General features: G+C 41.1%; 1 protein-coding gene across 5 annotated transcripts in view; it reads left to right on the top strand.

Moving 5' to 3' along the window:
- nfic (nuclear factor I/C) overlaps positions 1-13,104 on the top strand; it is a 142,300-nt gene extending 129,196 nt beyond the window's left edge. For 4 of the 5 annotated variants that reach the window (XM_046870942.1, XM_046870941.1, XM_046870939.1 and 1 more), the window contains exons 9-11: positions 1,131-1,287; positions 3,572-3,657; positions 11,437-13,104. In XM_046870942.1, coding sequence (XP_046726898.1) covers positions 1,131-1,287; positions 3,572-3,657; positions 11,437-11,457 — 264 coding nt within the window. In that variant the 3' untranslated portion in view covers positions 11,458-13,104. The remainder of the gene's footprint in view (positions 1-1,130; positions 1,288-3,571; positions 3,658-11,436) is intronic. The other variant, XM_046870943.1, reaches the window with a different exon arrangement.
- Positions 13,105-14,757: the final 1,653 nt, after the last annotated feature.

Genomic DNA, 14,757 nt, shown 5'->3' with positions numbered 1-14,757 from the left:
ACACAGACTCTCACACGTAAACTCTCTCTCAAACAAATGTAATCTTTATGGCACTACTTTATCGCTGTATATGATTTAGAGCAGGAGAATTCTAGATCTGACATCCCGCATATAAAATAGCCAACTATTATCAACCATGCTTCTTTTCCATTTCCATCAGTTTTGCACTGCCAACAGCAACGACACTGTTCATTTATCTGACATGTGACCATGGGATAAATGGGATAATCCACGGCTGGTTTTCTAATTGAATGGTTCTTCAGCACCTCGTTATGCATTAAAATCATGTAGCCCTGGATTATCCCTTACTTATCCAAGGAACCGGATACACCACATTAGACGTGCAATAAAATGAGATAATGAGGTAATAAGTATGAAGATGCACCAATGAGCAGATGAGGACATCTAGGTAAGTATGGAAGAAGGAGGATAGAAATCCAGACATCTATGAAAAAAAATAGAGGGGTAAAAAAAGGGGTGATGTGGTCCGATCTGATGGTGTGGTGTTGGGAAAAAGATCAGCAGGAGGTTTTTACTGTTTGAGTGAAAGAATCAGTGAATGGTTAGATAATATTTTTTTTAAAGATACCTGTAAAATATATTTCTAATATCCATAGTTGAGAATTCTGAACTGGAATGATGTAGCTGAGGTCGAGGAACTTTTTAGATCCAGACCTCAGAAGGACGGCTTTTTTAGCATTTTCCTCCCGGTGTTTCCAGGTGTATAGTCGCAGGGTTAATATTCAGTCTAGGCCACGCCCACTATTGTTTAAAATCATGCTACCGATACGGATTATAGAGCGCTAAACAGTTGGCTAGTGCTAATGATTCCGAGTTTGAAAATACACGACTCCGTTGTCACGCCACTCGTTTTTTAGCAAGTTGGTGGAAAACAATATCGTTGAACCAGATAAGCAGTTTGCAGTGTAACCGTGAGCAGTAAAACCAAATGTAATATTAGTTCTAAATGATTAGGTGAAAGTAATTGGGAACGAGGCAGGGGAGGAGAGGGGAGCGAGGCGGTGGGCGAGAGAGAGCAGCTAAGGGTGTTAATGCGGATGTTTGGCCCCCCCGAGTTGGGCTGTATACAGTAGGTGCTGGCTGACCGTTGCTCTCTCTTTCTCCCTCAGCTGAATGGCAGTGGTCAGGTGAAGGTCCCCCACTACATCTCCTCTCAGATGTTGGCCCCCCCGCCTCCCCCGGCCCTGCCTCGCCTCACGCTGCCCCCCGACTCCAAACCCAGCAGCACTTCGCCAGACGCAGCCGACACCTCGCCCACCTCCCCCAGTAAGTGGCTCACCGCCTGCTCCCCTCACATGTCCGGCTGCTTGGGGACGTCGCTTAGTCCTTATTGTACATAAACAGTCCCGAGTTTTGATGACGTGAATTTTAAATTCATTCGAACCCAACACCATCATTCACACGCAACACCTTGGAACATTGTCATATTTCTGGAGCTCATGAGAGAACGTTCCGGGAGACTTCTAAAATGTTTGCCACCAGATCACGTAACACAAACTACGTTATTAATTAGCATTTATAAGAAGCATATCTGAAGTGATAGAATAAACAGGACTGAAAGAGAAAATGCTGTAATTTTCTGAGGTAATGATTCTGCACCTTCTTATGGTTGGCTCAGAGTTGGTGATCTGCTCTTATCCTTGTTGCTCATGTCTCCCTGAGTTTTTATTTATAAAGAGCAAATTGCTCTATAGTCAATGAAACGTTTTCAGTGGATAAATGTTGATCTGTGAACGTGTTCCTGTTGGATCCTAAAGGATTATACGTACAGCGAGGTTCAGGAAAAACAATGATGACCAGGCAGTCTGTCATAGATTCTGTTATTAATTGTAATTTTATTAAGGAATGCTGAGCAGAGCTAAACACACACACACACACACACACACACACACACACACACACACATATCTATTGTACAGTGCTGCAAATGATGTGTGGCCTGCACCTTTCTCATCTCAGGGAATGCGATTAGAGTGAGCGCCGCCCATGCAGCTCGTCCTCCGGCCTAATAGTTATAGATTCTCGATAAGGTTGTGAACGTGTGAGCGATTGGGTTTAGCCGTGTGAAGAACAGTGAATGTGCATCATGTGTGCATGCAAAGCTTGTGTTCATTTGGAATTTCCCCAGAAAAGATGCTGATAAACACGTATGCCTTTCTTTGTAATCACTAGGCTCGATATAAAACGCCATAATCGGCTCTATCCAGAACGCCATATTTGGCTTGATGTATAAAGCCATATTCGACTCGATCCAGAACGGTGTATTCGGTTTGATCCAGAACGCCATATTCAGCTCTATCCAGAACACCAGATTTGGCTTGATGTATAAAGCCATATTCGACTCGATCCAGAATGGTGTATTCGGCTGGAGACAGAACGCTATATTCGGCGTGATCTAGAACACCATATTTTGCTTGATCCAGAACGTCATATTCAGCTTGATTTAGAACGTCATAATCTGTTCGATCCAGAACGCTATTTTTGGCTCGATTGTGGATGCCATATTCGGCTCAATGCAGAATTTCATATTCGGCCTGGTCCAGAACGCCACATTCAGCACGATCTAGAACACCATATTTGATTTAGAACGACATAATCGGCTTGATCCAGAACGATGTATTTGGCTCGATCTAGAACCCCTCATTCGGCCCAATCCAGAATTTCATATTCGGCTCGATCCAGAACGGCATATTCAGATTGATCCAGAACGCCATATGCAGCGTGATCTAGAACGCCATATTTGGCTCGATTTAGGACGCCATAGTCGGCTTGATCCGGAACGCTATATTCGGTTTGATTTAGAACGTCGTTTTCGGCTTGATCTAAAATGCCTGATTCGGCTGCTGCTTCATGGTGATGGAGAATACGTTTTTTCCACATGAGGGTTCTGGGTTGAGTCTGAATTGTGGAGTATTCAGAGTATTCAGTGAAGGTTATTATAGGATCAAGATCGAGATGCTTATTGAGTGGTAGCAAGCCGTTATTCAAAGATAACTATAGGTGTCAAATCAATCAATCAATTAATCAATCAATCAATCAATCAATCAAACAATCAATAAACCCTCCCCCCACATAAGAGATGGATTGTTCCTCGTCATTGTACGCATTTTTGATCACAAGTTTCAGACTTTTTTTTTGTGACAGACCCTCGTTTCCCCCTAATAACGATTCCCTCTGTCGCATCAATGCGACGGTCGAGGCTATCTGGGCTTGCTTGGCTTTTTTCTATACATGCCACGGCACATCCTAGGATGCTAATTGCTTAATTGCATCATGCAGTGCATCTGTCTGGAAGCATCTGCACTCTCGTCATTGGTACGGCTTTTTTCTTTCATTTGTCCCCCGTCTGTTCAGAGCCATAACGACGCACACTTCATCATTCCGCACTGCGTACACATCATTTTCGCTGACATCTGAGGCTAATCTGCACACTACACATCACTCATAGCTAACACACTATGATAACCCATACTCTCTCTCTCTCTCTCTCTCTCTCTCTCTCTCTCTCTCTCTCTCTCTCTCTCTGTCTCTCTATCTTTCTGTTTTTCAGCATACTCTGCTCCCGGGACACCACCTGCCAACCGCTCCTTTGTAGGAATCGGCCCCCGAGACCCTGCAAGTCTGTATCAGGCTCAGGTACTACACCTTTACACCTCCACTCCTTCACACCTCTACAATTCCACCTCCATACCTCCTCTAATCTTTTACACCTTTACTCTATTTCTTAAATTCTCTATTTGTCCATTCTACCCCTTCAGACCTTTACTCTTCTACACAACCATTCCACACCTCCACTCCTTCATTCCTCCATAACTCGACTATTCCACTCGTTTACACCTCTACCTCTCTATTTCTCTATTCCTCCATTTGTCCACTCCAATCCTCCACACCGCCACTCATTTACACCCCTTTACCTCCATCTTCCACTCGTTTACACCCCTCTACCTCCATCTTCCACTCATTTACACCCCTCTACCTCCATCTTCCACTCGTTTACACCTCTCTACCTCCATCTTCCACTCGTTTACACCCTCTACCTCCATCTTTCACTCATTTACACCTCTTTCCCTCCATCTTCCACTCATTTACACCTCTATTTCTATCTTCCACTCATTTACACCTCTCTACCTCCATCTTCCACTCATTTACACCTCTCTCCACTTCATCTTCCACTCATTTACACCTCTCTATTTCTTTCTTCCACTCATTTACACCACACCTCTCCTCCATCTTCCACTCATTTACACCTCTCTATTTCTATCTTCCACTCATTTACACCCACACCTCTCTCCCTCCATCTTCCACTCATTTACACCTCTCTATTTCTATCTTCCACTCATTTACACCCACACCTCTCTCCCTCCATCTTCCACTCATTTACACCTCTCTATTTCTATCTTCCACTCATTTACACCCCTCTACCACCATCTTCCACTTATTTACACCTCTCTCCCTCCATCTTCCACTCATTTAAACCTTTCTACCTCCATCATCCACTCATTTACACCCCTCTCCCTCCATCTTCCATGCATTTACACCTCTCTACCTCCATTTTCCACTCGTTTACACCTCTACTCCCTACTTCTCCATTCTTCCACTTCACTTCTTCACACCTCTTCACCTGTACTCCTCATACCGATCCGGTCAGGATGCAGTAATTGGGTCAGATCGCTGAATACTAATGTTAAACCTGAGGTGTGATGGCAGAAGGGTGATGAGAGGTGTTCCCAATTATCAAATTCATGCATATTCATATTTAGGAGAGTAATGTATTATAATATAATTATAAATATTAAAGTAACTCTCCCTTAATGAGAGTTTTTTTATCAGTTTTCCTGGTGATTGTAATGAGGTCAGTAACTACAATGCAGCTGCAGAAGTGAGAATGTTGTGTGTGTGTGTGTGTGTGTGTGTGTGTGTGTGTGGTGTGTGGTGTGTTCGCTGCAGGACTGCAGGCTTAGCCACATGTTGCACTGTTGCTGCTGCATTGCAGTGCTCTCTGCCCAATAACCAGTGCAAGTGTACCTTAGTGAGAATAGAGAGTTTGATGCGACAGTGGAGTGTGTGTGTGTGTGTGTGTGTGTGTGTGTGTGTGTGTGTGTGTGTGTGTGTGTGCGTGCAGCATTTTGCTGACGTACAAGTATCTATCAGCACGACCGCTGAAGCAGTTTATATTGCTGTGGCCGACTTTAATCTGCCGAGCTCCCTCGTTCCTCATGAGATCAGCGTGGAGGGGGTGGGGGGGACTTTAAAGAAGAGCGAAAGGAAGGGCAACCGTGTCCCCTGGTCCAGGATACTCACGTCCAGAGCCGTCTGGTTGTTAGGGGAAACCAGACATGATGTAATGGTAAGGTGAACTTGAACTCAGAGGAAAGTCCACAGCAGGCTGAGATCATTTTACGCCAGTCAGACCGGTAAAGAGCTGCGAGACAAACGAGCTTGCTGCCCTACAGTCTTTTCTCTTCGGGTTAACGGGTTCCTGGATTTCCCACAATGCCTTTAGACAGATGCTTTTATCCAGAATGGCTTACAATTTATACAACTGAGTACTTTAGGTTTTAGGGCCTTGCTCAAGGGCCCAGCAGTGGCCGCTTAGTACTGGTGGGATTTAAACTCATGATCAGAAGTTCTACATCTTAACTACTGTGCTACTTCTTCCCCTACACTACTTTCCGATCGTGGTGCCCTTTATCATGAATACTTGTAAAGAGAGATGCAGCGGCACTTTATTCCTTTAATGTTTTCCATCCCGCTCGTTCTCCTGTTACCTATTAAACCCTAGAGCTTTCAGGCCATAGCTGCATTGCATTCTGGGTTCTATCGCAGCAGCAATATGGCAGACGGGACATGAAGCTCCTGCTCTCTCTTTTTTTTTTTTTTTGGTGTTTTGGCAGCGCTGCTATCGAAAGTTGTTTGAACTTTGTCCTTTTGTCAGTTCCCCCGTGAGTAGATCACCCCTCTGTGCCGTCTCGCAGGAATAACGAAAACACAGCAACGACCGGCAATAAGGTTCACGAGCCGGTTTCTTTCTCATACCTCGTTCATTGAGAATGTGAACACTGGTGCAAAACACTTTTTTTTTTAAAAAGCGCCTCGTATTTCAGGCTTGCCTCCAGTTCCCCTGAAGCGTTTTTAATTAAACTGATAGATTGTCATTTTTGTTCAGCTCTAGTGGCCTAACGTGAACCCCTTTCCCCCTTCCTGAACCTGTAAACACACCCTCGTCTCAGCTTCGTGTTTTCCTAACTCTAACCACCTGTCACCCAGACAAAGAAATGAAGCCTCCAGCTTTTATAGCAAAAAGAAATATTTCGGTTGGAGTCGAGGCCTAAACCGCTGCCAGGCCTGTCTCGTCAGCTCCGCCGCTTTCCTTCACTTACAGGACTGAAGCTGCACATGGGGTTATTTTTAGGAAATAGCGCCTCCGATATAAATAGCTTGATCTTGTTAGCAGCTGGCACAGCGCAAGCGCTCCAGAATAAACGGTAGGGCTAAGGCTGTTAAAGGATTCGACACGGTACTCTTCGTCCCCTCGGGGTTTTACCTTAAAGCATTTCGGTTAGACTGGAGGAACAGCAGGGATCGGAGCGATCTCTGCGGCTTTACCCTCCGTCTCTCACTCTTTGTCTTTCTCTTCATAGGAATTTTTATGGTTTTTACATGTACAGGAAATGTTTAGCAGATGATTGACACCTCACTGTTTAAATGCTCTGTTTGTTATACCTATGGCTTCACTGCTCCTTCAGTAAACAATAGAATAATTTTTATATCAGCTCTGTGGTGTCTACAGAGATACGAGAAGCTGAACGAAGGAGGGAAGTCAGTAGAGTATGGAACTGAGTCAAGTATAAAACTGAGTCAAGTGGAACTGAGTTTAGTGTGAATTTAAGTCAAGTAGGTGATAGTTGAATATGAAACTGAGTCAAGTAGGCGATTCAGTAGAGTCAAGTATAAAACTGAGTCAGGTGGAACTGAGTTTAGTATGAATATGAGTCAATTGGAACTGAGTTTAGTATGAAAATAGTCAAGTGAAACTGAGTCGATTATGGAACTGAGTAGAGCATGGAGCCGAGTCGAGTGGAACTCAGTTGAGCAGACGTGAGTCAAGTGAGGCACTGAGTCAAGTGGAACTGAAACATGTATGGAACTGAGCCAAGTGGAAATCAGTCAAGTGTGGAACTGAGTTGAGTGATTAACAGCGTTGAGTCGAGCATGGAACCAAGTCGAGTGGAAGTTAGTTGAGTGGAACTGAGTCAAGTGTGGAATTGAGTTGAGTTGAGTTATGAGGAGTCAATTGGACACAATTTTTGCCTTCATTCTGTATTGTAATGCTAATGCTAACACATACTGAGTCCTGATTTTCAACACAAAGCGGGTTGGGGAAAACATTTTTTCTCTGAATCACTGTTGCAATGATTTGTGTGTGTTGCGTTTCTTATCCTTATCCTATCCAAACCACTACAGATTTCAGAGATCTTCTCATTTACATCCAAACCATGAACCATTTACTGAAACCATGGACCAAAAAAAAAAAAACAATCTTTCACAGTAAACTTGAGTTTTTAGCATACAGGAGACGCCTCATGTCTTGCCTTTAGCCTGGCGCAGAGCTACAGCGACCTCTGCTGGACCCTCATCAGGTGTCCCGGTTGGGTTTAAAGTCCCCCGAGAAAAGGTCAAGTGGAACTGAGTTGAGTTTGAGTCGAGTGAGTCGAGTGGAACTGAGTCGAGTATGGTACTGAGACAATTGGAAGTGAGTCAAGTGTAATTGAGTCGAGTAGGAAACTGAGTTGAGTTGAAATGATTCAAGTGGAACTGAGCTGAGTAGGTAACTGAGTCAAGTATGGAAATAAGTTACATATGAAACTGAGTCGAGTATGAAATTGGGTCAGAAGGAACTGTCAACCATTGAACTGAGCCAAGTGGAACTATGTAAAGTATGGACCTGAGTTGAGTAGGGAATTGAGTCAAGTGGAACTGAGTCGAGTAGGGAACAGATTTAACCACTGAACTGAGTCAAGTATGGAACTGAGTTAAGTGGGGAACAGTTGACCATGGAACTGAGTCGAGTGGAACAGAGTCAAGTGGTGGTGTGTGAAGTATGGAACTGAAACGAGTATGGAACTGTGAACTGTGTCAAGTGGAACTGAGTCGAGTAGGGAACTGAGTCAAGTGGAATTGAGTCGAATGGAACTGAATCAAGTACAACTGAGTCTGGATTTGATTGTTGAAATGTCCAGCACATTGCGGTGTGCTGTCATGTACCAAAGCATCTCCCTCTATAGCTGGCTTTCAGCACTCTCTCTCTCTCTCTCTCTCTCTCTCTCACTCTTTCTCTCTGTGTGCCTCTCATATGGATACACTTCAGTTCCTTGGCAGTTTTTTTCACTCTTCTGGTTCTAATTTCACTCCCAAGGATGAATCCCGGCTCGAAATTGAATCTCAGGCCTGCTATCTATCAGAGCGCCAGAGCGTTTTGCAGGATCATGCAGCTGCAATCAGTGCGAGAGAAATGACTTTTTTTCCCTGAGCTTTATTAAATCAGCGCTTTGGGATGCAGCCTGAGACGTCTGTTTAGTGGATCGCTGTTAAATTACTTCAAACTCGGTGGAGGAAGACGATGAACTGTGAACCGCTGCTGTTTTTTTAAGGCTTCGTCGAAATGTTGAAAAAGACTTCAGTGGTGTGCGAGATGGAGGCAGAGAGAAAGAGTGAGAGACAGAACCTTATTATGTGTTTAAGAGGTCTAGGTTGGGGCCCGCTGGGTTCGCTCGTGCTGGCTCGCTCCACTCTTTAGCCCTGTATTATGTGTAATAGGCGCGTTGCTCTCCAAACTCTGACAGCTCTGCGCACTCGGAGCCCACTGGGGCAGGAGATGCTGATTACCCACCGCTCGGAAAGTGCAAGTCATTACGCTGTGTCTTGGCCCCGAGTCTGGAGTTCTGTGGTTTTGCTTTATTCAGAGCCATAATTTACATTGTAGAACACACACACATGCTCTTCTTCATCAGCAGTTCACGATAATCTCCTATCCATTGTTTATGCACGTTTCCATCGTGCTGTACAGAAAGAAAGAAAAAAACGTTTGCACATGGCCGAACTCCATGATCACAGGCCTGTCGAGAGGTTTTCCAGACGGATCTGAATAAGAAAATATGGTCCACGATGCTGCTTTGGATTGTTACATGGTTGATTTGGAAATTCTGAAAGGGAAGTCCTTTATTATTAAGCGGACATAGAGTAATACATGTTTTCTTAAAGGAATGTAAAAACATTTTAGGAGAACTTTTTAAGAGTCATTGTTGACTGGTTTGTACTGTGGGGCACAAACTAAAGGAAAGAAACTTGGAACAGGTGCAGACATTAGGAGAACAGGTAGGGAGAGAGAAAGAGAAAGAGAGAGAAATAAAAAATAAGGGATAATGTGATTTATAGAGTTAAATCTTACATTCAGTGAGACTCACACAAAACTTCTCTGTTCTTTACTATCAATGGATGGATGGATGGATGGATGGATGGATGGATGGATGGATGGATGGATCAAGAGGAGGTTAAAAATAAATTTGGGGTATTTTTTTGATGGATCTGTTGTGTTACAGTAGTGTTACAATAAGGTTACAGTAAAATAACAGTAGTGTTACAGTAGTATTGCAGTACTAAAACAGTTTTGTTATAGTAGTATTACATTAATGTTACAGAAGTGTTATAATAGTGTTATAATAGTGTAACAGTAGTTTTATAATAAAGTAACAGCAGTGTTATAATAATAGTTAGGGTACTGTTTCAGTAGTGTACCGTGTGATATAGTAATGTTACAATAGTGTTATCATAGTGTTACAGTAGTGTTACATTAAGGTTACAGTAGTGTGATAATGTAAAATATTGTGTTTTGAAAGTAGTATCATAGTGTTACAGTAGTGTTACAGGAGTATTACATTAAGGTTACATTAGTGTGATAATGTAAAAATAGTGTTTTAATAGTAGTATAATAGTGTTACAGTAGTGTGTTAGTAGTGTACTTTAGTGATACAGTAATGTTACAGTAAAGTTTAAGTAGTATTACAATAGTGTTATCATGGTGTTACAGAAGTATTGCATTAAGGTTAGAGTAGTGTTATAATAATGTAACAGGAGTGTTACAATAGTGTTACAGTAGTGTTACAGTAATGTTACATTAAGGTTACAGTCGTGTCATAATAGTGTTTCAGCAGTGTACTGTAGTGATGCAGTAATGTTACAGTAGAGTTAAAGTAGTATTACAAAAGTGTTATCATAGTGTTACAGAAGTATTCCATTTAGTTTAGAGTAGTGTTATAATAATGTAACAGTAGTGTTATAATAGTGTTACAGTAATGTTACATTAGGGTTACAGTCGTGTCATAATAGTGTTTCAGTAGTGTACTGTAGTGATGCAGTAATGTTACAGTAGAGTTAAAGTAGTATTACAATAGTGTTATCATAGTGTTACAGTAGCGTTACAAGAGTATTACATTAAGGTTACAGTAGTGTTATAATAATGTAAAAGTAGTGTTTTAATAGTAGTATAATAGTGTTACAGTAGTGTGTTAGTAGTGTACTTTAGTGATAAAGTAATGTAACAGTAGAGTTAAAGTAGTATTACAATAGTGTTATCATAGTGTTACAGAAGTATTGCATTAAGGTTAGAGTAGTGTTATAATAATGTAACAGTAGTGTTATGATAGGGTTACAGTAGTATTACATTAAGGTTACAGTAGTGCTATAATAGTGTTTCAGTAGTGTACTGTAGTGATGCAGTAATGTTACAGTAAAGTTAAAGTAGTATTACAATAGTGTTATCATAGTGTTACAGAAGTATTGCATTATGGTTAGAGTAGTGTTATAATAATGTAACAGTGGTGTTATAATAGTGTTACAGTAGTGTACCATAGTGTTACTGTTCTGTTGTTGTAGTATTACAGTAATGTATAAATAGTTTACATTAGTGTTACAGCACTGTATCGGTAGTATTACAGTAATGTTACTATAGTATTTTATTAGTGTTACAGTAGTGACACGGTAGTGTTTCAGTAAGTCTACAATAGTGTTACAGTAATGGGGGACAAACTTTTTTATCACCACGTTATCTGTGTAAATCTGCTTTGAGACAATTGTTAAAAAACGCTTTAGAAATAAAAATGAATTGAATAAAATTTGTTACAGTACTGTAACTGTTATATAATTGTGTTACAACTTTATTATGAGTTTTATTATGAGTATTAAAACTATACTCGGTCTATGAGGGTCAGTTGTATAATATATTTTTATATGCTTGTTTCAATAATTGATTGTTACTAATTTTGTGCTCTCTCTCTCTCTCTCTCTCTCTCTCTCTCCCTTTTCTCTATCTGTCACTCTCTAAATGTCTCTCTCTTTTACTTTTTCTCTCTTTCACAGTCCTGGTATCTGGGGAACTGATCCGGACTTGGCGGACACACCAAAGTGGGGCGTGGACACAGATTTGAAATTCAATATTTTCTTCTTTTTTGTGGAATTATGAAAAAAAAAAGAGAAAGATGCAAGAGGGAAGATTTGATGATATATGCAGTATTTGTATATATATATATATATATATATATATATATATATATATATATATATACAGCATACACGTGTTACACCTCGTAACATGCGTCAAGCTACACGAAACGCTTCAGTAATCTTTTTTTTTTTGTTGAAAGACATCGAATGTCGGAGGAGCTCGAACAGACTGCGGATGCATGAGAACAGAAGAGTGAGGATGGATTTTGAATTTTTTTTTCCGAGGGGAGGCCACACACACTGCAGGCCAGAGACTGGAGCGTGCAGGATAAAAAAAAAACTAATGGGAAATATATATATAAACCAACATCCACTTTGCTTCCCCCTGGCTGGTGGAAATGGATAGGCCCTCCTCAGCCTCCCTCTGCTACAGGTGCTGCTTCCTCATATATGCAAAATACGTATGTTTTCTTTCCAGGGAAAGGAAGCCCTGATGATGGACGGGGGGATTTTAAGCGCTTTAGGACTTTTTCCCCAACGCCTTCACAGCTGATTGTGTCCCTCTTTTTAGTTTTTTTTCTTCCTCTTTTTATTTCAAGCAAATTTTGAATGTGGGCTTTTGGGGCAAAAAACAAAAAAAAACGAAGGGTCAACGACTTCCCCCTTGATTTCCCTTCAAAATAGCCGCATTTTCATTCACTTCTATTGACAATCATGCTTTATTTTTTTCATTTTCTTCCTTTTTTTTATCTGACACGTATTAGAGATCCACTTTTTGGTGGATGCCTACATTTTTTTTCTTTTCTTTTTTTGATGACGTGGTACGTCTGTGGCATTAGAAGTCACAGACAGTGTGTGTGATATTGATAAATAGATAGTTATAGTAATAGGGCACATTATGCTCATATATAAATATATACAGACACACACACACACACACACACACACACTCATCTACATCGACATGCCCGTACAAACAGTCTTCAGAAATGGCTTGTACTGTTAATACACTAAGCATTTTGTGGCCAATCGAAGCCTGCGGATGATGATGGAGGGGGCGGAGCAAATTTTTTGTCTTTTCTGTGTCACGCTGAAAATCCATCATTGTTTAAGTAGAGAGTTTGTGGGTGTGTGTGTGTGGGGGAGTCTGGATGGATGGCGTGTGGGTGGGTAGTCCGTGTACGTTTTTGCGTTCACGCTTTTTTCCAAAACGAACCTTTTTTTTCTCATTTTCATAAAAACAAAATCTGACAAAAATCTGCGGGGAAAAAATGAAGAGGATTGCAATATTCGTTAATCAGAGCACTTCGAGAATCCAGTACTTTTTTCCAATTATTTCTTCTTTTTTTTCATAACCAAATGCCGATTTGCAAATTTTTTCATTGCGGTTCATTTTTGGCGAAACAACACGAGGGTCCGAAGGGCCGCCATTAATCGATAATTCACCCTTTTAATTACTGAACCTTGTGAAAAACATGCAATATAATTATATATCCCATATGGCCAAAAGTTTGTGGACACCTGACCATTTAAGATTATAAGTGCTTTTTGAACATCCCATTCAACATTGACTCCCTATAATTACCTCCAATCTTCTGGGAAGATGTTCCACTAGATTTTGGAGAGTGTTTATGGAGATTTGTGTGAGATTTATTCAGCCATATGGGTGTTAGTAAAGTTAGGTACTAATGTAGGTAAAGTGAGGAGGCCTGGGGGTGCAGTCAGCATGGAAAATTCAATAGAGTTGAGGTCAGAGCTCTGCAGCAGAAGATCTTCCACTCCAACCCATGGAAAGCATATCTTCATGTATACAATCGTGTACTTCCAAGTTTTTGGTAACAGCTTGAGGAAGAACCGCATACGGCTGGAAAAGGCGGGTGTCCCAATACTTTTGACCACACAGCGAAAATGAAAATTTACGAACGCAGCGTACATGGGCAGCGTGTAAGTGTGTGCTTGTGTCCGTGTATGAGTTTTGTACATGTCTAAAGCCCCCCAATCCATCCTGGTAGGTTCTCTCGAATCACGCAGATAAGAGTAGAAGGTGCGAATCGACTCCAGTTTTGCGTCTGATGCCACAATATCGGGTTCAGAATGGACTTTTTTTTAAATTGTCTTTCTTTATCTTTGTGTAAACCGCATTGGAAATTACCGGCATTGCACTACTTTGAATGATTTTTTTTTATGGTATTTTTTTTGGTTGCATATTTTTGGCCTATTCATACGAATGCTGCAGGTTTGACGTTTATTTTTCCTTCTTTTCTTTTTGTAGAGTTTTAGAAACGATAGTATAGTTGTGTTCTCAGAAAACGGCAAACGTTCGAACAGAACCGGTTTCATCCCATCCGACGTCCCGCTCGAGTCATGAATCCCGATCTAGAGATCAGCACCGCCTGTACTTTTCTGGATACTATTCTGTTATTAGACAAACACACACAAGCGCACGCATACACACTAGAAAAGCTGATTGTATTAAGCCGAATTGCTGAATTGTGTTTCTTTTCTTTTCTTTTTTTTACCATGTGGCTCTGTGCTTCCCAGAATTACTTGCATGGGGACAGCGAGTGTGTGGCTATAACACTTATGTGGATTCTCTTGGAAGCAGGTTTGTGTGTTGAGTTTATAAGTGCTACAGGACGAACATCAGGGCTTACGAATTTGCTACCAAACCCAAAATAATCACCCGAGCCATGAAAAGTGCCTACAACATTGCTACAGTCCATTTCAGTTTTTATTGCTCTCTTATTATTATTATTATTTTAATTATTATTATTAGGGATGCATTGATAAAAGTGATATATATATATATATATATCTATATCTCAGCTATCAGGAATTCCCCGACTAATGATGGGGATGCGCTACAATTCCACCATCGTAACTTTAATTCGAGACGTGGCCTAACCTGCCCAAGAATCTTAAAGAACAGTGATCGGTATGGGGTAGTATAAATACATTTTTTAAAAATGTAACAAATTACAGTACATCATTTAGAAAAACTGAGTCATTTACACTACCGTAATGTAAAAACTTTAGAGAACAAAAAGTATGCATCTGGCAACGGGCATAGGTGGAGGGTAAAGCTGTTTCAGTGTCAGATGATGCCTATAAAAAGGAGAGAAAATAGAACAAATTGGGCTCTGAAACCAAAAATACAGAAAAAAGTATGCGTTTTGAAACCGACACAACTGAACTCTGTCGAATTTTTACAAGTCGAACCATAACTCTGGGATTTAT

The sequence above is a fragment of the Silurus meridionalis genome, chromosome 17 (genome assembly GCF_014805685.1).
Source record: "Silurus meridionalis isolate SWU-2019-XX chromosome 17, ASM1480568v1, whole genome shotgun sequence".
NCBI lineage: Eukaryota > Metazoa > Chordata > Actinopteri > Siluriformes > Siluridae > Silurus > Silurus meridionalis.
Note: the sequence above shows the minus strand (reverse complement) of the source record. Positions and strands in the feature narration are given on the sequence as shown.